Raw genomic sequence first — 24,232 nt, 5'->3', positions numbered from 1 at the left:
TTAATTTGGATTTCTTGCCAGTTTATTCTCCATTTACTTCCCCAACCCTCTCTCTAGTTGCCAGTTCTATCATAGGAGTCGCTCTTGCCACTGTCAATGCTGCTTCAGCATATTGATGGAGGCCTACACTGGCTGGCATAGGGATTGGGTCCTTGTGGTGAGAGAACATGCTAGTTCTTTTAAATAAAGGCTACTTACAAATAACCCGATATGATGATGGAGCCCCCATCCTGTCACAACCATCCCCATTTCCATTCATCCCTTTCCCCCGCCATTTTATTTTACTGTGAATTAAAAAAAAGCATATCATTTATACGATAGGCCCAGTCATGCAAGGTGCTGTGTGTACTTGTCTTCAGTGGGAATTAAGATTGCTCGGCACCTCATAGAATTGGTCTGTTTGTGTGTGTAGGATTTTCTTCTTTCAACTTTCATCAGGGAACTCTTTTCCACTGTGATGGCCATGTGTGTCTATGTGATAGAAGAAACCAATAATAGGAGCTTGGATGACTTTGTTTGGCCTATAATGACCCAGTGGCTGCCAACGCATAATCAACTATATATAATATATTTTTTCAGTCAGATACTTGGATACTAAAACAGCTATACTGAGATGAACTTGGGTCTCTTAGCAACTTAAATACTGACTCAGGCAGCAATAAAACAGCAAGATACCAGGAATTAAACTGTCAAAAATAAACATCCTTTTTCATCTTGAGTTTTCAAATCTGTTACACTTGAGAGGAGTTTTAAAGAAATTAAATTATTGGCCATAATGTTCAGCACTAAAAAATCATCCTCTCCAGTGGGTGATACAGAAATATTATTTTCACTTTTGTGAATTGTACTTTACAAAACCATTTTTAAAAAAATGATACAGTGAACAAAATCCCATCACAGTTAAATCTTTAAATATTATCTTCACTACAGGGGAAACCAAGGAATTTCATCCACAAGTTAGGGAGACTGACAAAGAGGGCCAGGACCAGGTCTATGCATAACCTAAGTGCCACTTAAACTCTCAAAATAGACCTTTTGTTGGTCCTCTGCACGCAGGTGAATTTCATCCAGCGTGAGCTGCAACAATATTTCTTAGCTCTTTAATTTCATTATTTGAGTCTCTTAATGGAGTTTTATGTTTACAATTTAAAAAAAAATTAGATCTGCCTTGTGTGCCACAAAAACTTATAACAGAGTTGTGAAAAAAAAAGTTTACATATGACTGGTTCTACTGCACATGTTGTAGATATACCTAAGATATTTGGATGTGTCTTCAAAACTGTACTGCAGAGCACATCCTACTGGATGTAACTCTACTCATAAAATAGGCTCTCAGATGGTACAGTGAAAAACGCCATAGTAAGGCCCAGTCATAAATAAATTAAATAACATGGATTACCATGTTTGTTTTGGTTGAGGAAACACATTAAAATAATTTTGCAAAAGAACTCTGTGTTATTTACAGTGCCATATCAAAATGTGTTTGCACTGCATTTTTTATTTCAAATTAAATAATGCTGAAATGCTCTAGATCCCTTTTACTATTTAAATCCTATAGTAACTATTCAAACATTAGTCACAATAATTTGTTTAACAGACGATTTGAAACTGCTACTGTATCTCAACTGGATACACTTTTATTGAGAAGGTAAATCGGTGTGTGTGTGCGTGCACGCGCGCACACGCACCCCCTTGTGTGTTAGGGTACAGTTTTTAAGTACATAATCACATACTATTTTTTCCACAGAACCCCTGCCTCATTCAGTGCACAAGATGGATGGTGCTCAAGGAATGAGGCAACTCTTGAATATTTCTTTTACGTGTATGCCTCCATGCCTTATTTACTGCACAACATCCAAATGCTGCATTGAATGTAGAATTTTATTTTCTTGTGTATTCCATTGTGCTCATCATCCAAATATGTGACTGCCTCACAATCTTTAATTAATCTGTTTCAACAACTCTGTGAGGTAGGGAAGTATTAGTAATCCCATTTTATAGGTGGGGACCTGAGGCACAAAGATATTTAGGCCTATATTTTGCAATGTCTTGTGATGAACTAAATCCTACCAGCCTTAATCATGCAAGCAGTCACATTGAAGATACTTGCTTTGTATTGTACAGGCTTTTGGGTATGAATGAGGGAGTAATATTGCCCTTTAGTAGCTGCCCATTGATAGGACAAGGGCACTACTGCTGCTACAACTAGTATTCTGCTTTAGCTCAAGTGTCAGAGGCCTATGTTTGGGGATTGAAGTGGAAGGGTCTCCGTGTGTGTGTGCGTGTGTGTGTAATTTATCTAGTAATTGTATCTGTTTTCTGCAACACATAGATTTGATATAGTGTAAGACCGGCAACATTTTCTCTCCTATTGTATAATACTTCTAACTACTATTGTCACTCTTCTCTGGACCTTTTCAAACTCTCAGACCTCTCCTCAGATGACTTCCTGTGTGTCAGAATCAGCATCCCCATTTAGATCGCATTCTCATTCCAACCCTTTTTATATGTATTGTTATAACATTAAAGTGTTTGAAGCTAGTCAGTAGAAAATAGACTTTGAATATTTGGGTTTTCTCCCCAAGCTGTGTTAGTTTTAAGAAATAGTAAAGCAGATCTTATTTACTTTTTTTGTTTTCTCCCAGTGAATGTCCCTTCGACTGTAATGGAGGCCATGTCCAGACAAGACACCCTACAGCCATTTAACAAAAGTAGCAAACTACCCCCTGCCACTCCACAGCGATCCATAGTATTTCCACAGACTCCGTGTAGCAGAAATTTTTCTCTTCTGGATAAGTCTGGGCCCATCGAGTCAGGATTTAACCAGATCAGTGTCAAAAACCAGCGAGTTCTTGCAAGCCCAACTTCAACGAGCCAACTAAATTCTGAGTTCAGTGACTGGCATCTTTGGAAATGTGGGCAATGCTTTAAGACTTTCACGCAGCGGATCCTCTTACAGATGCATGTGTGTACGCAGAACCCTGACAGGTAAAACACAGGCTCTCTTTATTTCTGTATCTATTGATAGCCAGATCCACTGCTTTTTGCTTTTATCAGATTGTTATCATTTCCAAAACTAAACCATTATTAGGAGGAGCCTGTACGACATAATTCATCTGCGGCTGTGTGAAGTAAGCTGATAATGGCCTTTGCTTGACTTCACAATTTGTAAAAACATTTGTTACCTAAATATACAGATAAGAGGAAATAGCCAAGAATATAACCTTGTTTTCAGAATGGTTTAGTACTTCTGTTAGAGGGAACAAAATAGAAGGAAATTTTATTAATATTATAGATGGAAAGGGTCAAGATAATCAAAAGTCTCTTTGTCTTCCAAAGATAATATAACTTGCTGCTCAGTGGCTGTCATAGTCATTTCAGGGTTCACTTATAGTGTGCAATGTGTATGAACTTAATTAAGTACTAAGAGGTAATGAATTGGAATTTTTTGCTTAGTACTATTTTTCTTCAGAGCATGCAAACCCATAAATCGTGGAAAGCTGTCAAAAGGAAATACCTACTCCACTAGTGATGTGGAGGAAAACAGATGCCACTTATTCAATAAACTAATATCCACACAGAAGAAAAATGTTGACTAGATACCTCAGAGTCAAAGTTGGTTTGAAAGTTTGTCAATAGAGAATTTTATGGCCATGAACTGAGGATGAAATTTAGCTGAACAAGTGAATTAAAATTTCAGGTACTCTGACCAGTGGCACAGTAGATATAATGGAACTATTATTTATGAATCAAAGCTGGTTTATTTGACAATCTTGATAGCTGGCAGCCCAAAAGATAAAAATCAAATTAATTCAACGAAAAAGGCTTCCCATATTGTGTCTCTCCTTCAGCTGTGAAGAAGGCTTTGAGTAAAACAGCTGAATCTCCTGGAAAATCATTCTGACTGCAACATTCAAATGCAAGTTACATTTAACCAAAAATGCAATAAAAGCCATTAGCTAGTCATATAATATATATACACACCCACACAGACACACACACAAACACACACAATGTGTGTGTTGTGGAATGAGCATATATCCAATGTTGCTAGATGAAAATAGATGAATTTTAAAGTGTATATGGTAGAACTAGAGTCCAGAACTTAAACACAAATAGAATTTTGAGACTTGCTAAAATTTTGGATATGGCAAAACCTTTTCAAGTTTCCATGCCCTTTAGCAATTTCTAAAGTGCATGCTGGCTCCAGCAGAAACAAAGTATTGTCATGTTAAAAATATTTACTTGTATTAAAAAATAGCTTTTACTGCTATTTATTTTTTTCATACTATAAATTATGTAATTTTCTTATAGCAGCCAACTTTGAAATGCCTACTGAGTTCCCACAGTATGTGCCACACCAAAACTGCCAGAGAAAAATATTTTCCCATAGTTCTCTACAACATTGTTTGGGATTTTAGCTACATGACTCCCAACTGTCTTCCTGGTGATTCACATAGCTAAAACCTCTGGCAACATTTTGAAAATATAGACGTTAGGAGTACTGATCAGAGTTCTTGTTGAATCTAGATTCCAGACTTTTCTGGGTTCTCATGTCCCTAACTAGAAATCAGTATCATTTAAACTTATGTCATGGCCAGCCTTTTCTCCTACTATAGATGGCATTAATAGAGCAGATAGTTAGCAACATAGGAACTGGGGAAAAAAGCATCTTTGCTGATTTCTAGGAACATTTTTATTTCTTAAAGTAAAGTACAGAATTTCCTGGAAACAAGAAATCAAAGTGTAAATTGCAAAGGCTTGTTTGCCTGCCAGTCTTAGATACTGTATGCAACTCTTAGGTTTGGAATTTCTCTCCCCTATCTGCTGCACTACTCTAGCTGATAAACAGCTACCTGTTTATTGTCAAAAATTTGTAAACACACCAGCCACTGTATCTTTGATGTGAGGGAAGTAGCTGTGGCTGCCTCCTCTAGCAAAATGCTTTGAGACTATCTAGTCTGGGGTTGTGTTTGTTTTTCAGGCAGCATGATTAACTATAGGTGATCAGTGCAGAAAAAGGATCCTTGAATGTAGCCATGATCCCCACTTCATAGTGTGAAATTTAAGAAATGCAAACTATTTGGGATTTGAGAAATACAAAGAAGGAAGTGATTTAAAACCCCCTTAATCTCAGAAGAAATCTGAATGAGACTGGAGGATAAAAGAATGAAAAGGACAGAAAATAAAATATATTTCAATCTGCCCCTGAGAACAAAATACTATTTGACAGGCAGCAGTTTGAATAAATAAATAAATACTAGATAAGAATGAACTCAAGATGAGGAGGGTCCCAAGTTCTTCCCTGAATTTTATTAGAATTTGAGCTTAATTAAGATTTTAATGAAAGCTTATTTGCCCCTTTCATTTATTTCTCCTTTCTGACTGAGCTCTTTTTTCTGTTTGTTAAATAATGTAGTTTCTTTTGGAGTCAATTGATGGGTGGGGAGGTAAGATCTAAATCCATCCCGATATGACCAAGGGACCATCCAAGCCTCTGGAATTTTTCTTTAAACTCTTGGCCAGACAGAGGCAATTTGACCCACTATTCCTTGAACCAGGAGTCAGAAATCCCTTTTCTCTTCTGTTTTTCTGCTGCAGAAATTCCCAACAATCCCATTTGGGGGGCTCCAGAAAGGGGTAAGCAAAAGCCTTCAATCACAGTGAATCATTTTCCGACAAATATTTTCATTTATTTCTTTTAAAATCAGAAACAGTTCTTCTTAGAATGACCAGTTTTTATTTACATCTTTCTTTTTTCTCTCTTTGATTGTTATGCACAGTATGTAGTGGTGTTAAAGGAGGGCAGAAGCCTGCACTTCCTAGGTGTTGCTTGAGGCCCACTTTCATATACAATGTGTATGTCTGTGTGATATTTACTCTTGTTGATTGTCTTGTATTTAAGCTGATGATTGGAAGGTAGATGCTATACATGCAAGTGTGTCCTTGGTGGGTGGATTCTGAATGTTATCTGGCCCTCATGCTCTTTGTTCCCTTGAAGTGTATTAATGTACTCTTTGTTTTGCTGTTACATTTCAACAATGAATGTCTGGTTATTTTTTTAAGGTTAAGTTGTCAATTTAATTGATGCTTTTCTCTAGGCACCATGGCTCTACCCCAGTTTGTATTTTTCTTGCAATACATTTTTCTTTGTAGGATGTGTGTCTTTGGCCTTCGGTACTGTTGCCCTGATTAATAAATTACGTAATTTTAAAAAAACCTATAGCAACCAAACAAAAAATAAATGCTGTGAACAAGATTTGTCTATTTCTTTTTATAGAGTGAATATGGAACATTGTGCAATTAAAGTAAACCTCATGCTGAATTGAACATTTGTTCTTGCATAATCTTTTCAAAAAGGTTTGCAGGCTTCCAGGACTTATAGTTAATAGTTACAAAGAGTGCACAAAATGGTACCATTTCCCTACTGCTTCAGAAATTTAGAAACTCATGAGCCAACTATTTTGTTCCTTAATCCCTCCCCAAATATTTGTGAAAGGATGGCCCCAAAAGTCCTAAAGGGCTTGATTCTGTGATCTTTATTACTACTGAGTAGTACTTACTCATGTTTGTAGTCCTGTTGGCTGCAGTGTGACTACTCTGTGTGAATAAGTACTACTTAGTGTGAGTAACAACTGCAGGAGTAGGCCCACAGTTAGTAAATATAACCAACCCATCTCTCTGAGCCTTGAGAGTACTTCAATGTGTAAGCTAAGTAGTGTTCTTAAATGTCATTTTGCAGAATCATGTCCTCTCAGTTCAGTTCAATTAGAAGGAGACTGAGTACTTGCATTAACCCTTTTATAAATGCTCATGCTGAGTAACTTCAAAAGCTCCATGTGGTAGGATCCATACCAACTGATTGTTTTAACTAAAGCATCCATGAGTGGGCACGCCCTCACTCATCCTGCCCCTGTGCAGGGTCTATGCCAACAGCTTCTTCACCTCTCGAAAACAGTCATTTTGGGCCACTCAGAGTAGCAGCTGTAGTGCAACCCGGGGGTCTGTGATACATTTTCCCCTCTCGTTAACCATACAAAACAACAGATTCCACTCCAATGTCATAGCCATTCAGTTATGAAAAGGGTACTGAAAGTTTGGCCCATGACTGCAGTTCTGCTCCAAAACCACTGACGTGTGTGAGAGCAACTCCTGGAGTCCCTTTCCTGGAGGCAGAGAATGCCAGCGTCACAACATGCCCTGCTGTCATTGACTCAGGTAATGTGAAAACTAAGGTGATGCCTGAATAGGAGTCTTTCATCTTCCTGTAAAGTCTTGGCGCCAAACCACTTGTTTAATGGGGAAAGCCATGGTGTCCTGCTCCTGGCATTTGATATCATGCAATGTCTTTGTTTCTTCATTGGCAACAAGGCCCTATATTTAGCCTTCTCACAGTGAGAAATGCATCTGCAGTTGTATGTCAGGCTTTCTCCTATTGGCTAATACTTCTCTAGCTGAGGAAACAATTACACTGATTTGATAATGTTTCAAAGGTTTACAGGTATTCAAAAACTCAGCATTACAAGCAACATATCTTCGAAAGATTACAGTGGAGTTCTATGAGATCCATGAAGACAGTGAATGAAACTGCGTGAAGAGGCCCATAAAAGACCAGCTCACCCTAAAAGAGAAAAATTGAGAATTTCAGTGGAAAGTAATTATGAGATTTTTCAGGACTCTGATCATGCAGCCTGCCAATCAAATATTTCCTCCAATTTATGCTGGAGATAGTGTAAAGAAATCAGACACATGTTCATATGCACTGGATTAGTCCAGGAGTTCTGCCCTTTTGGGTTCAGAAGGCATGTTGCAATACCATAGGTGATGGCTACAAGATGAATAGATTAATTAGATCCATAAAGAATTAAAAAAACGGTTTCAATCCTATGTATTTTTGTGTCAGGGTTTATTGCAATGAGAAAACAGTAAATAAATGGTCTTATTTTAATGTAATCTCTCAAAAATATTATTCAATTGCTCAGACAAGTATGCATATTTTGAGTGAAATTCAGTTAAGTGTATAGGTGATATATGGCTTTGTGCTGCTCACCCATGGACAGTGGATTACAAAAGTGAGAAGAGGATTATTACTGCTGGTAAAAGAAAACAGCAATAATAAATTCAACAGAATGTATACATTCAAGAGATAGGTTTAAATTACGCTGAAAAAAACAAAATTCTTAACTGTTTTTGTGATCTTGGAAAATGTAGTTTGAGAATTTTGTAAACCCTCAAATGCCAGAGATTCACCCGTATTTAAAGCAATTACTTAAAAATAACTCCTTTCAGTATTATACTTTAAATGTCTGAGCCTGTAGCTTTTACATTCATAAGTGCACCCAGGGGAGACCCTCACATGAGTGAGGGCTGTAGAATTGGTCCCTAAAGGAGAGAAGTTGAAGGCTCCTACAAGTTGATGATGTGACACTGCAGAATCTATCTATCTATAGAAGTTAATGTTATCAAAGAAACTAAATGGATTTCTAGTACATGAGGCCAATGAAAACTGTGCAATTTTGTCTGTGGACGGAATTTGCCTTTTAGGTAAGCAGATATCTTTTCTTTAAGTTTGGGTGAGAAGCAGGAAGGCATGTGGCCTAATTTTTAGAGAGAGAGGATAGAGAGAGAGGATTTCTGTGTTCTTTTTGTTGACTGTCAATAATACCCTATGTCTGTCACTTAACCTTTCTGTGGTTAAGTTTAATTATCTTTAAAATTGGTATAATAATCCCTAACTCACAGATGTATTTGTTAGGGTTAATTAATGTTTCTAAAGCACTATGAGAGCCTTTCTGAAGTGCTACAATATAGAGATGTAAATTAATTATTGATTGTTGTTATTATTTTATTACTTCTAGCACACAATGGTGGGGAGCAAATTCTAGAACAGATTTGTACAGAAAAATTACATTTCAAAGATGCTTAGGACCATATTTTCATACACAGATGCATATGTTTCACCTATAAAACATGCATTTAACAATTTATATGAATGCAAATGTGCATTAACATGATGAAAAGGGTACTCTTGGTATGTACCCATTCATGCATAAAAGTAACTGTGTAGAGAAATTCAAATTTGTCTGCATATTTACTTGCTGGAACATCTACTTGCATATGACCCCTAAACAACTAAGCTGTTACCCACATGTGTGGCTTTAAACTTATGGGCAGTTTATTTGAAGTCAGTGGTTCTAACACATGCTTAGAGTTATGCATTTGCAGAAGAGCTTTGTAAATATCTTATCTACTTTCTTTGCGCTGCAGGCAGTCCTCAATATGCAGAACTCTGTGAATTTTTGAATGAGAGGCTATATTGTGGATGGGGTTGGAATCATGTTGCAGATTCAACCTAGGTGCCTCTTTTTGAAAATTCAGCCGATAAAATCAACCATTTTGGCTTTCATTTCATGGACCCTATTCTCTCCATGACCCTGAGAATAAAGGGGCCACCGTCTTAATACAGTTTTCCAGGGCAGGGCAAAATGATGGCACAGGAGATAACTGCTACATCAAAGACAACCCTCCTCTGACGGTATCCGTGTATTCACCGAACCGATCAGCCCTCACGTTCAGTCCTTCTGCACTGCTTTCATTTTTAAAAAACAATATCTTGACCTTTTTTTTTTCTTTGCTAAGATCTCCCCTTTCCCAAGTATGGTAAAAATGGTTACAAAACAAAATTATAACTCTTCTGCTTATTTTATATCTTTTTTCATGGAAAATACAATACAATATTATAACAGTATTCAAAAAGTCATGCAGGTCTGCATATTGGAAACTGCCTGCTGTTCAAAGAAAGTAGATAAGACATTTATAAAATTGTCGGCTGGTACATTCTGCATGCATAAATTTGTTGTCTTTTTAAAATAGGCTTTGCTTAACTTCTAATTCATGTATCTAGCTCCAAAATGCTTAATTGATCCCTTTCTTGATTAATCTGATTGGAGATGTGCATCATTTATGCACACTCACATAGGGGGTAATTTCTCTGGTGAAAGAACATCTTTTATAGCTATTCCTGCAAGATTTGGGTGGAAAAAAAAACAAAAAATGAGAAATAAGTGAGATAAGACTAGACAATATTCTACAAAGTTCATCACTTTGTGCATCATACAGTGTAATGCACTATGGATAATATATTGACATCATGGACAAGAAATCTAGTTTGAACCAATGTGAGGGCTAATGGCAAATAATGCTTGCTCATAACGGGTTTACTACTGTGAAGTATTTACATACAAAGAATGGTGTGACTTCTCGCAATGGGAAATTAATCATATTGACTGTTGTTAAAAAAATAAAAGATTAATTGGTTTTATTTAGTGTCTTATTGTCTATTGGGGTAGCTGTTAAAAATAGATAACCAGAGGCTAATAAATGTTAATGGTCCCTTTCACTATTAGAAAATCAATGGTTCATGGATACAGCATTCTTTTTGCTTAAAAATGTTTAATTCTAAAAAAGCCTGAATTTTCATGTCTGTTTCATAAATAATTTCCTTGTCTGTTAACAATGTATTTGAAAAAACAATAAAATTGAAAAAAACATATTTCTCTTGCCTTCCAGCAATGGCAATAGATATATAGTAGTTATCAGTGTTTATTTAAAATATATTATTTCACATGTATTTATATAATTTTAAAAGAGAATAGGGAAAATGATGTCAATATAATCATCCAGTCCAGGTAACCTTTCCACAACTTTTATATATATCTTTCAAATTTCTTTCAAAGCAGTTAGATAGATTTTCAAATGTAAGTAATTAAAATTGTATAGTATTGAGCTATTGACCAATACCAGACTATTAATCAAGCAAAAAAAATTCTACAATCAGTGCTCAGTGCTCTGAAGCACTATAAAATAATAGTATTTGTGATCAGTGATGCAAGCAGCCACAATTAAGCAGCTCATTTGACAAATGAGAGGGTACACTTTATTTTGTACTTAATTGAATTGTTGTACATGCTTGGTCACCACTGTCTCCTTCCCTTTAGTTTTGGTTTCTAGCCATTTGAACATACACATTTGTTAAAGAGAGAGCAATTAAGTCTGTGTTGGCCATTGGCTCTAAACATTCAGACAGCAGGAGTTGTGCCCTGCATTTCTGCTCTCTCAATTAAGCCATTCTTAATTTTCTTAACAATAAATTTGAAAAACAGAACAGAACCCCACCACTGACTTATTTTAAATGTCATAACAGATGAAAAACACTCCAAATATTGAAGTATTTTACCAAATCATTTTGACTTAAAGAGGGACTTATATCGGGGGTGGGGGGAATTAAATCTATTTTACCAAAACAGAAATTGATTTACTTCATATATGTTTCTCAGAACACTTTTTGCCACTTCAATAAGTCAGTATCGGTATTTGTACTCAAACTATTGTCCTGTCTCATCCTTCTGTGTTTTAGCCTCTTCTTTCTACTTCATTTTGTAAATGAGTGTGTTATAATTCTGACCTTGTGGCATCACAATCAGTGTCATTGCAAGAAACTCAGATGTCACAAAAACATAATTATGATTTCATTTCAGGATCATGCAAAAGATAAATGCAGGCCAGGATGGCGAAACCTATAAATTAAATGCAAATGTTTTCAATAGCAGCAAGAATATAGCAACATAATAGGAAAAGTAAAAGTTTGTTGTTATTGTTTTCCTAATTTGCCTTATTATGAAAGTTCCTCTTTAAAGAACTGTACTTTTTGGTGTTTACCAGGGATTAGAAAAAAATTATTTTCAAATAGTCATAGAAAGCAATCTGGGATATACCAGTGACAGGTAAACGTTTTAGCTAAGACTGCATGGATGCTAGAGAAGAATAGGACTTTCTAAGTCTGTTAACATGGGGCTTAAATCCCAAATCAGAGGGCATTTTCAGTGCATTAGGAATACAGTATTGGGCCCTTAGTTTGAGGAAACTAAAAGGTCTAATAATCTGTGTGTACCTGAAGAATACTTTATGATTATATTGGGGGGTTTTGTTAGGGGCCTTATAGGATCTCAGGCAGTTTCTGTACATGAACTCTGATCTCTAAATTTGCAGAGTGGATCATGGGGGAGGAGTATGGGGTTGAGTGCATGTCTCCTACTGTAGATCCAGAGATTCATACCCAGATTCCTCTTTGAAAACTTAGAAATTAATTTGAAAAAATTAGCTTGCACCACCCAAAATTGTTTTCCATTTGCTGAAGTAGAAAGTAGTGATCACGTGATGTTTCTATTTTTTTGCAGACCCTATCAGTGTGGCCACTGCTCCCAGTCCTTCTCCCAACCTTCAGAACTAAGGAACCACGTAGTCACCCATTCCAGTGACAGACCTTTCAAGTGCGGCTATTGTGGTCGTGCCTTTGCTGGCGCTACAACACTCAACAATCATATCCGGACGCATACAGGGGAAAAACCCTTTAAGTGAGTAACTGAAGCCACCAATGTTTATCAACAGTGAACAGAGAGGGAAAGGCATAGTAGCTGTCCACCCACAACAGCCAATCCATACCAGCCCATGGGAGAGGTTCTTTTGAAAGCCAAGGTCAAGATTCCAGATAGACTCATTAGCACTGTGACAGAAATCAGAATCAAACCAGGCACGTATGCAGATCAGTACACATATGGCCCAAAGCAAATGCCTGTCATCCAATCAGAACTCGATCGTTTTAATTTAAATAGCAGTTTAACAATTGGTTCCCAAGTAGAGAATCTTAGTTGAAAATGTCTGACAAACTGAAGAGGATGGGTCAAGACTGTACTATAACAGGCATAATATGGTTCATCACTGTTTTGTCAATACACTGAAATAGTTCACATACCAGTTAATTTGTAACTGTTAATCACATACAGAGAAAAAATATATTTTTTAGACTCAGAGCCATTGCACAGGAAAAACACTACGTATATCCCACGACATAACTCGAGAAAACTAATAAAAAATCATTTGCAAATGCAGTGGCCATCGAAGTGATCAGAGAAAGTCAGCTGTCAGTCAAGGTGGTTTTCAATTTTTAGTTAAATAAAACTGTGCTGGAAACTTTGAGAAACGTTCAGCAAAAGCCATGATCCAAACATTATGAATCCAAACATTCCTTGGGTGTTTGGAAACAAACCTTGTTCCAGATATTTTGAATGTCACTGTCTCTATAATGGGCCAACCCAAAATCTGAAATCAGAATACACCCAAACTTGATAATGAAAATCTAAATTTGAATTTGTATGGCTTGGGCCCATTTTATTTTCAAGTGCATTCTTAGGACAAGTGGCTGCCTGTTGGAGGTGTCTCTGCAGCTGTAGTGTTTTACGTGTAGCCAATATCCTTAGTGCAGGTTTCATTGTACATGTATGCAGTAAGACCTTTAATATCTACATTTCATGAAGGACTTCTTTATGATGTACAAGTTCAGATAAAGGAGGGAATTTAACAAGATCTGCAGGTTTCTGCACTTTTGAGGTAGTACAGAAATCACTTCCCCACCTTACCTAGCTATTGACTTAAAATAAAACCAAATTTTCAGCTAAGCCACAGAAATTTTTTGCATTTTTTATTTGTTTGATTTTCTGTATTTGAGAGCCTGGGTCCCAGCTGGTAAATGTAGGTTCTACTTCATGCAGATAAAGGATTCTGCTCTGATCAACTCCTCACTTAACCTAAGGGCTCTTATAGAATAAAATGTGCATTTGTAAAAAGTCTCTTTCTCTCAGCTGAATTGATAGGCATGGATTCAAATAATTTTCTGCCTGGAACCAGTACCCCTCTGGGAAAAAATAATCAAGCAATTATTTTCTGTAAAATACCTGGTCTTTTCCCATGGGGATGAGGAAATAAGGAGTTGGAGGGAGAGTGTATCCGACCCAGTTCACTCAAGGACTACGTGCCCTCACTCAGTGTGATTTTTCTTTTTCTGTGTTTTATGCCTAGCTAATGTAAGAGAGCGTCTATCACTGAGCCTGTCAGAACCCCTCATAGCAAGATCCCATCAGAGTTGCCCAGTCTCTATATATGGCCACAAGAGAAGCATGGCCTCCATACATTGTGTGCTGGGAGACGGGAAGACAGAACCAGAATCCAAATTCTGCACAGCCCATGCAGTAGTTTTGGGGACCAGGAATAGTAATAGGACAGCTCTGTGGGTGCCAAGTCATGGAATCCTGCAGCCTAAACAATGACACCCACATAGCTAGTATCTTGAGTGAACAGTATCTTGTTCTAGAGAGCCCATAGAAAGAGAGCCAAAACCAGTGCTAGCAATCAGATTGATTTTTATCTAGTTGCTGTGTACATAGATTTTAGTAATTAATTGAAGAGGTTTCCAGGTCAAAGTAGAAAATAGATTTCTTTTAATGTTAAGGTGTTACTTATGTGTAACCTTGTTGACTCCACTTAATTTTTTTTCTTAACATCCTGTTTTTGTCATGTTTCCAATAGAGCTGCTATTTTGCCCCATTTACCATCATTAATTTTTCCCCCTTTGGTCTGGTGTTTTTTTTTTCTTTTCCATAATGTTCTTTGTGATCACAACACAATTTCATTCTTGAAAGAAAAGGTTTAGTTAAGTACTATGTAATTAACAGATATTCTGGGGTATTTTTGTTTTTGTTCTTTTGTTTCTATTGTTAAGATATACATGACAATATGGATCTCCCCTTTCTTAAAAGTGAACTGCAGAGCAGCAAAATATATAAATAAATGTATGTGCGCACACGCATGTGCACACCCTTTACTGCTCCTTTATGATGTGTAAGAACAACATTTACAATTGTTTTAAGGTTTTTTCTGCTTAACACAAGAAACATCAGTTCTAATTTCTCTGTGTTTTGCTGAAGAGCTTTGGAGGACCCTGAATAGTGATGTCACATGGAGCTAAACTGACGCTCCAAGTCTCCGTGTCCCCAGATGTCAGAGGAGGGGATCCATATTCTTATGCCCTGATTCTGCAAGCTTTTCCACAAGGGCAGACTCCGCACTCATGCGGAACAGTCTGAAGGAGGGCGGATATTAGATTGTCCAGAAATTGGCTTACCCGCCCTCTCAGTTGAGGGGAAAGACAGAACTGCAGCTCATTTATCTCACAGGGGTGTTGTGAGAAAAAATACATAAACAAGATTATCAAGCACTTTGAGATCTACTCATGAAAAGGGCTATCTAAGGAATAGGTACTATTATTACTATTATTGCTTTTGCGTATCACCACCATTCAAATCCTCCCAAGTTGCTGCCAAATCCTCCAACATTGAGGGCTTGATACTAAAGTTAAAACAAAACTAAAAACATAAAAAATCAAACAGAGAAAAAAAATCTTCAAAAAACCCCACACACATTCTGGGGGCCATTTTTAAATATCAAGGAGCAGTAAATGATTCAAAGACTATTTTTGTGGTTTTGCTTCACAGTGTACTTTTTAAAATGTAAATTTACAAAAGGGATTTGAGTGTATGCTTACTTAAAAAGTGCAAAACTAAAATGTCCATTGGTATAAACCCTCCATATTCCTAAAGGATAGGCAATCATGGCAATGTAGATAGGGAATTTAACCTCTTCCAGCTGTATAGGATTTGGGAATATTCTTGCAATTAACAAAAAAGGTAACTTAAATGTGTTCAGAAAGTTGCTGATATCACAGTGTTTATTTAATTTTTAGGACTAAGTTACAGAACATTTTTGATTAAAAATTTAACTAAATTGTTTTTAAAAATATCATGGGCGTCATTTTTAAATGATTTATGTGCAATTTCACAGTAGAAAATGTGCACACGAGTAACAAGCATGTACAGTTAATGAGATTACATGCACAAACCAACTAACTACTCACGTAAAGGGCCAGTTAAGCAATTAACTGGCCATTTATGCAAAATTGACCTCATATACACAGAATCACAGTGATTATGCACACAGATTGGTCATATAACTTCATGCACCTTTTTGCATGTGTGCTCACAATTTGAAAAGACAAATATTTTAAAATCCCTTCACAATTTGTTTTAAAATTATTATTAGATTATTATTAAAGGGGTAGTTTGTGATTGGTAAGGTTCTGTGTGGGAGAAGTTTCTTTTGCTGCATGTTGTAGCTGTGTGTGTGCAGACTCTTCTATTTGAATTTCCCTATAGATAAAAAAAGCTAAGTGAGGTTATCTGTAATCAAAGGCCTCGCTACATTGTCTGGACAGCAGGTCCAGTTGGAAGGATTTCTTTTCATGTCATCACAAGCTATCAACTCAGCCTCACCATTGTAATGTTTTATGTATTTTTATCTCACTGAAGTCTCCACTAGGGCTCTTAGTCTGGAACAAAGTTCTCAAACAAATGTAAAGGTAGGAAAAAACAGAAAATTATTGACCAAGCCATTATTTTATGTTCTATTCCCATAGTCTCTTCCAGTTCAGTGACATTAGCTAAAGCTGAGTTAAAGGAACATGATGTTGCTGCTGTGACAACCACTAAATGATAGATAAGGTACAGTGCAGCAAAGTAGCAGAACAGTGGGATGGGTACTATCTAGCCAAATAGTACTTCATGAAAAAACACCATGACGTCAATGCTGTTTGAGAGCCTTAGAAAACCAATCATACTATTGAGCAAAGCGAAAGTATGTACGCTTCCTTCTTTCTCCTCCATTAATCAAACTAGTAAAAGAACCGTTGTGGCAATAGCAAGAGCTTGCTACGTCTTGCATATAGTATCATTGAATACTGTAGTACACCACCTGTTTAATTTAATCCAAAACAACAATCTCTTCAAGTTATGAAAAATAACAAGGATCTAGTTTTCAGTAATGGTCTCTAATTTGGGGGCATAGTTTTAAATAATTCCTATGCACGGGACTGACATGGGGCCTAGGGACCACTTCAGTCCCAGAAAGGGCCCTCAAAGAGCTTATGTGGGACTTTAATACATGGCCCTTTCATTAGCCCCCTGCTCAGGAGTAAATGAAACCCACAATGCATTTTAGAAATAAATATTAGCGGTTGTACAGAACATCTATCCCCTCTGATTGTATCTTCATAGCAGGTAGTAGGAAGTATAACTACTAATATTTACATCCACAATTAATAACAAACCTTCACCTTCAAAAATTAAGATGGTGTTGAGGCTCTACATGTTAACCTAGTGAGTGATCACTGTTGAGGTGATCTATTTTTTCTCTTTCTGCAATAACTTTAAGGAATTCTCTTGCTTCCACATATACTAGATGCCTCTCACTCTCCCTGCCAATTATCAGCTTACTTAACTAATGCACAACATTAAATACTTGTGGCTCAATATATGCATATGTCAGTCTTCGTGGGTCCATTTGAAGAATACAGTATACTATACCAGTTACTTTACATAGACTATGTGAGGAAGGACAGCCATTACAGAGAAAGCCCACAGTACATTTCTGGAAAAATTATTTCCTTTTCATTGTCCACTTTCTGTTTTTCTTTCCTTCTACTTTATCCTAAAACAGTAATACTGATGGCTATGATGGCCCACTGCATCTGTTCATATCTGGATATGTACTTATAGCTTGTTCCTCCAAGGTTTTGAGCAACATAGCCCCAAACCAGCAAATCACTTGAATATGTGTTTAATTTTAAGCACGTTAAACTTTAAGCATGTGCCTGGTACCATTGTCTTTAATGAGATTTAAAAATAAGTTTAAGGTTTTTGTTGAATAGGGATGAGATAACATATACGCATGAAGTGTTTTGTTGAATCTGGGCCTTAAAGATGATCAGTCACACATACAAAATTAACATTTGTAAACAAACCAGTTCACTGAATATTCTGGTATTGAAGTGATTTCCTTCCTCCCTATTCCACGTTTTTAGCAATGGACTTTTAACTTTTCAGATTCCTTACAAGACAGTTATACCAAAATTTATTTGCTGAACAGTTTATCCCCTATCTGAGATGCATTGTGTGTGTGTTTATGACAGAGAGCGAGACAGAGAGAGAATACATATGAGATACATGAGGTATTCAGATACTTTATTATAGATTATGGTCAAGCTGTTCATTTGTGGGGCTCCTATATCCATATTAGGCACCTAAGCAAGTAACATGATTTTCAAACATTATCTGTACCCTCAGCTCCCATTACCTTCAGTGGGATTTCTGGTTTGTTCAACACTTCTGCAAATCAAACCACTTTTTTAGGTGGCCAAATATGAATTTAGAAGCCCAATTTTAGGGACCCACGTTTGAAAAATCATAGCCTACATACATCATATATGCAACATATAGGTAAACACTTCTGTGTATATCTATATAGGTCTGTATCAATCTAGAATGCATGTACAGCATAATATAAACATATACCTATAATACACACACACAATGTCATATATAAGATAACAAAATGTAAAGTTGAGTAAATTACAGTGCCTCATAGAGCCTAAACTAATCCTGGCACCAGAACTGATTCCAGTATATATATATCTATCTATCTCATATATAAATTTGCAAGTTTTCCAAGTAATGAAAGGTAGTATATTTTGACATACTAATCCAGTAACTAATCAGTTTTCTAATATACAATCAGCAATACACTAATGTGTCATCAGCACTTCAGGAGCTCTGGAGAGAGGATGATCTGCACATAGATGTTAATGAATACACCAAAAATCATTAAGTGATCAATACTTCTGAGTTATTTTCATTGAGCTGATAGGTCTGATACATTAACGCTGACATTTTACATTTGTCAAGATCACAGTGCAGTTTTTAACAGTAGAACAGGCTGCTAAAAATATTCACAGAAAGACAATCAAAGAAACACAATGTATGGATGTTGATGTTAAAGGCTGATACAGTAGCTTAGATGAATGAATGAGTAATATCTATTCCCTGGTTCCCAAACATAATTTTTTTCTAAAAATTAATAAGATGTAGAACATACCGTAATTATGCATGTGTGTAAATATGTTCTTACCCTTTTTGTAAATGGCAAATCCTGTGATAAATCACTTTCAGTAATTTATATCACTGAAGAGAAAAAGATGGATACAAGGTAACAGAGGCCATTGTTTTCCTCATTTACTCTTTTAAAAATGGTGAATTAATTCATTATAGTGATGCTTTTATTGTAATCTACTTTGATGAACACCATACAGCTCCATTAAATCAAAGATGGCTTTATGAGCCTTACAATGAAAAATTTGCTGTATCCCTAGATCATCGTACAATCGTATCTAGCATTCAGAATGCTAATTAAGAGGACACAATATGTGAAGAAGTTGAAATTAGATATACAGTAGATTTTCTCTTACAAGAGGGACAGATGACTCATTCTGAACTAGAGACACTACTTTTCTTTCCCCTCAAACTTCATATCCGAATTCTTTCATTATTTTGCCACAGATTGTAGTTCACTTGGGGGTAAGAGGGCAGAGGGGATAGGGAAAAGACAATGAAACACACACACTGCTGATTTTAAGAATTCTTTCTTCCCCTCCCCACAATTATATCATGGATGTTTTCAGACAATTGATTAACCAAGCACTAATCCTACCAGATTGTTTAAAATAAACCCAACTATATAGTAATAGATAAATACAGAGTTTCTCTCTTGTTATTACACTAAGCAATTATTGCTCTACAGCTTCTCTTCTTCCAATAGGTGAATTTCTGATTTTTAAATTAGCAGAAGGTGAAATTCTATTTGTCATCAATTTCTCCTAGAGGTTACAGAGCAGAAAACTGTAGCCAAGCTGCTGCTTTGATGGCTCACTCCTAAAAATCTCTTTTTGTTCTTTATCTATTTGAACTGACAGTGATCAGAGCTACAGCAGGACAGGCCTCTCTGGAGAAATCACCTTCCCCCTGTCTATTGACAGATTCCTCTGTTCTGAATCAGACAGGCCTTGTCCCATCATAGGCATCAAGGCATTGGAAGTAGCCACCAATTAAACCTCTCGAGCCAGTAAAATCTGAAGCCACTTTTGAGTGTCTGTTCTGATTAGACAGGATGAGACAAAGCCCGTCACTCCTTTCCCCTCCTCTCCCATAAGAGCAGCTCCCCAGTCTCAATTTTCTCTCTTGCCTTCACCAGGTGCGAGAGGTGTGAGAGGAGCTTCACACAAGCCACCCAGCTGAGTCGACACCAGAGGATGCCCAATGAGTGCAAGCCAATAACAGAGAGCACAGAATCAATTGAAGTGGATTAGCTGATTGACTGGTTGGAATTAAACTGCAAGGAAAGTCATGATTAAATGTCACGGACACTTAAGCAAAACCAAAGATTTCCTCTGAGCAACTTTCAATCAGTCCCAGAAAACCAAAAGCAGTAATAAAATAAGTAAGATGTTAAGAGATATTGATCCTGGCATGGAAGTAAGACCAGGAAGGAGATTATTTATTTATGTCTAGGGATGAGATTTATTTCAATGGACAAATAACCTGGGACTGCTAACATTTCAAGTCCCACCATGTATCGCTTTGTTTCTAAAAGCCTTTATAATTGTTATTTAATACCAAAATGAGGAATCTCAAGGGTTCTTCTGCCTATAGTTATGACTGCGAATGCACATGGACTTGTTTATTGTTGCACCTTTTTTTGGAGCATGACTCAAAGGACCCAAAAGTAGTCCTTATATTGGGTTGGGTTGGACTTGACATGGCTATAATAGAAATTTTTATGTCTGAGTGGTGCGATGGAAAGTAATCTAGAACCATATCTGAATCAGTGCCCAGTTCCTCAGACCAAAGGACATTTCATTTCTATGGTTCCAAACTACATTTTTGCACACTTTTTCCATGTAAATGATTTCATTACACAATGTTGTATTGGCACAAAAGTTCCAGGAAAAAAGAAATAAGAAATGCTATACATAGCTATAGATATATAGTTGTATAAGACTATCAGTAAGGAAAATACTTTAAACGCATAGAGCTTCCAAACACAATATCACTGTTTAGAAAGAGAGAGACAGAAAGTATTTTCAGTAAAACTCGAATGTTAATAAACTCTCTATTTGAAAGTCCTACACTGAGAGGCAAAACAAAAGAGATTAGATTTTATTTGGGAGGTTGTTATGTAATGATTTGTTAATCAAAAGTCTGCTATAGCCCAGTTTACAGTGACCAGATATTTGTACCTTATTGGCTCAGGTTCATTTTTGAAAGCAGTCACTTGCAATTTTCAACAAACTCAGCCAGTTTCAAAATTGTAACAAAACCTGAATTCAGGTGTCCTGTGTGTGGCTTCAAGCTTCATTGCGGTCACTTTAGAGAGCTCTAACTAATTTTTTTTTCAAGGCAGGAGCTTAATTCCCATAAATGCTAAAGGGAGTTTTATATACATTTATTAAGGAAAGAAGTGTCCCCAGAAAGATATATACATAATAATATAGAGTACTTAATGTGTGCATATGGGAAAGGCTAGACACCTTCAGGCTGCAGACTTTCTGAACAGGCACGGCTAATGTGATGTGTTTTTATTGGGAGTTGCACTCATTAGGTGAAATCCTGCTCCACTGGATACACAATGAGAATTTTGCCATTGATTCAGCAGGACCAGGATTTTACCCATAATTCTTAAGGCATTTGGGATTAAAAATGTATCCCTTTGAATACCGTTCATATCTTTTTTAAAGAAGTAAATGCTTATGTGTGAATGAAGTCATTTGTGGAGACGGGGGTATTTTTTACTTCTTAATCACTTTTAAAGAAATACCTAGTCTCCTGAGTTTGTAGGCACTGTTGCAATGGTCATATCATCCCATCAGATAGTAGGCAGCACTCCCTCATCAGTGTCAGCTCATTGCACAAAGCAGTGCCTCTCTAAATCAATCATCATCAAACAGGACTACTAACCTTTTTTTCCCCACACAGCTCTGTTGATATTTCTATGTGTTATTCTAAGATGGTAAAGAAACATGAGTGCACGGCAACCCAGACCAGAGGTAATGAGAGAGATGCTAGATCTTGACTTCCTAGTGTTATTTGTAAACACAAGGGGTGAATCCTGTGCTCACTGAAGTCAATGACAATACTCCTGTTAACTTCAATGAGTCCATGATTTCACCCAATATACAGTACACAATATACAGTACAGTACACAGTACTTCAACAGCTAGATGCACTGTGGGAAGACACTAGGAAAATGATTGTCCTACCTACTTGGGAGCTTCTACTCACAGGGATGTGGGATTCCAGTGCTGGAGGAAGGAGAGTTTAGAAAAAAGGAGGTGGTATTAGCAAATGAAGGGCATTAAGATGATAGAAATACAGCCCATTTCTAGGTCTGACCTATTTTTTGATGCTAACATCTTGCTTTTGTTAAGAATTCTCCCAGTTTGTTATCATTGTATTACATGAGATTACTAATCATTTGTAGCCATGTGTTTTTCCGATCTTATCACTGGCAATACTACACACCATAACAGTTCACAGTCAAGGCACTGTATGTGTCAGCTTCTCTATTATTTTTTCACTGTTTCATCCACATTGGTCTGGTCTTGCATTAAAGGTTGGCTGAAGTATTCACATTACCATTTGAAAATATCAACAATTCTTTAAATCGGTACATTTTAACCAAAAAAGGCTGAATTTTCTGGGCTAATTTTCACTCAAAAATTGATCCTTTTCAAGGAAAAACCTTGACATGTTTTCATTTAATAATTTTGTTTAATCAAAGATCAATTTTTGAATTTAGTTTTTTAAAATGTTCTGTGTTTCATTGCAAGCACTACAATTTAAAAAAAATGAGGGGTAAGGGGAAAAGAAAGTCAGTTTTGAGAGTCTTGCTATGTCATGGAGGCAAAATTGTAATTTTGTTTTGTGAAATTTTGGGAAGAAAAACAGATTCATTCTTTTTGCCCAGTCCCATTTTCCACGTTGTTTATAAATACTCTATTACAAAATCAGAAAGTAGCAGAAAGCAGTAAAAAGGCATGTTCTGCTTGAGTTTTCCAGCCCTGCTTTTAGACCAAAGAGGTTTGGATAAGCTTGGGTAAATGTCCAATTTTATGGCTGTTTATTCAGATTTATTCTTTGAATTATTTCAGGTTCTAATCTAGTATTCATCTGATTTTCTGTAGGATGACAAAATAATATGGATAACTAGGTGTCAAATATTACAATTTAAAGGTCAGAACTTAAGCATCGTTTTATTCAAAGTAGTGACTGGCTTAATCAACAAAATTCACAATCAAATCTGTACTTTCCTAATGTTTGGGAGTGTTTGGATTGGGGCCATCTCTACTTTAGAGATACCAGAACTACTTCTAAACCTTTTAGCACATCTCTGGTTAGTACCATGATGCACACACATTAACTTAGTAAAAATCATATGCAATAATCCCAATATAATGCAATAGTCCTATTTAGCACTTAAACAGAGCAAGATTCTCATCACTATAATAAATTATGGAATTATTTCAGCATAAACTGCAGAAATAAGTAGGTTTTGCATCAAAATTAGGTGAGCAATGAGATTCACTAAACTTTGACAGGCAAATGTGAGCTATTTCTTGTATCAGCAAACTATGGTTTTGTGTTATCAAATTATTCTCTCCTGTTTCTACAAGGTGAATTTCAGTGGTGGTTCAGAGCACTCAATATCTCACAGGGTCAGGCCTATGCTTTGCAGTAGTTTTTAAGGGCCAATTAAAAAAAGCACTTAAGCATGTACTTAAAGTTAAAGATGTGCATAACTCTATTGCTGAAAAGTGATGGCCTTAATCATGTGCTTATAATTGTGCTAAAGTGCTTTTCTGAGTGGGGCCCAAAAGCTTTGAAGACTAACTACATTCTTTTAGGAGTTTGTTTGGATTTGTTTTTAAACATGCCAGTGAAAAGCATTATTTTGCAGGAATTATTTTGTACTTCCAAAGGACATTTTATTGTATTTGCTCATTTTAATCACTATGTTTGCCTGATTCGTAAGCACATTTTTAATTATTGCATTGTCGCTTTATTAAGGCACTTTCATAAAATAGTTGGCAGCATACAAATGTAATTCAGTGCAAAAAAAAAAAACCTACCATGATTTCAGAGTGGGTGTTTCGCTCTCAAGTTGTTCAGTGCAACAGTGTGTATTCTATTACAATATAGTAAATGTAAAACTGTCCTTGAGAGTATTGACAAGCTAAAACACATCCTGAATTGGACTTAACAAAATCTAGTTGCTTTCTGCACTTACTGAATGCTGAGTGAGTTTCTTTTCAGGTATCGATGGAGTAATTATGCATTTGGGTCCCTTAAGGATATAATTTTGTGTGCTTGAACACAGTGAGTTAAAACATTAAGGAACG

General features: G+C 36.4%; 1 protein-coding gene across 1 annotated transcript in view; it reads left to right on the top strand.

The window, feature by feature from the left end:
• Positions 1 to 20,448, top strand: part of PRDM6 (PR/SET domain 6) — an 84,585-nt gene extending 64,137 nt beyond the window's left edge. Inside the window, exons 5-7 of the mRNA XM_067568684.1 lie at positions 2,646 to 2,988; positions 12,237 to 12,413; positions 20,029 to 20,448. Coding sequence (XP_067424785.1) covers positions 2,646 to 2,988; positions 12,237 to 12,413; positions 20,029 to 20,143 — 635 coding nt within the window. The 3' untranslated portion in view covers positions 20,144 to 20,448. The remainder of the gene's footprint in view (positions 1 to 2,645; positions 2,989 to 12,236; positions 12,414 to 20,028) is intronic.
• Positions 20,449 to 24,232: the final 3,784 nt, after the last annotated feature.

The sequence above is a fragment of the Emydura macquarii genome, unplaced genomic scaffold (assembly GCF_026122565.2).
Source record: "Emydura macquarii macquarii isolate MOO-44397 ecotype Brisbane River unplaced genomic scaffold, CSIRO-AGI_Emac_v2 contig_2897, whole genome shotgun sequence".
NCBI lineage: Eukaryota > Metazoa > Chordata > Testudines > Chelidae > Emydura > Emydura macquarii.
This window is presented reverse-complemented; position numbering and strand designations above follow the sequence as displayed.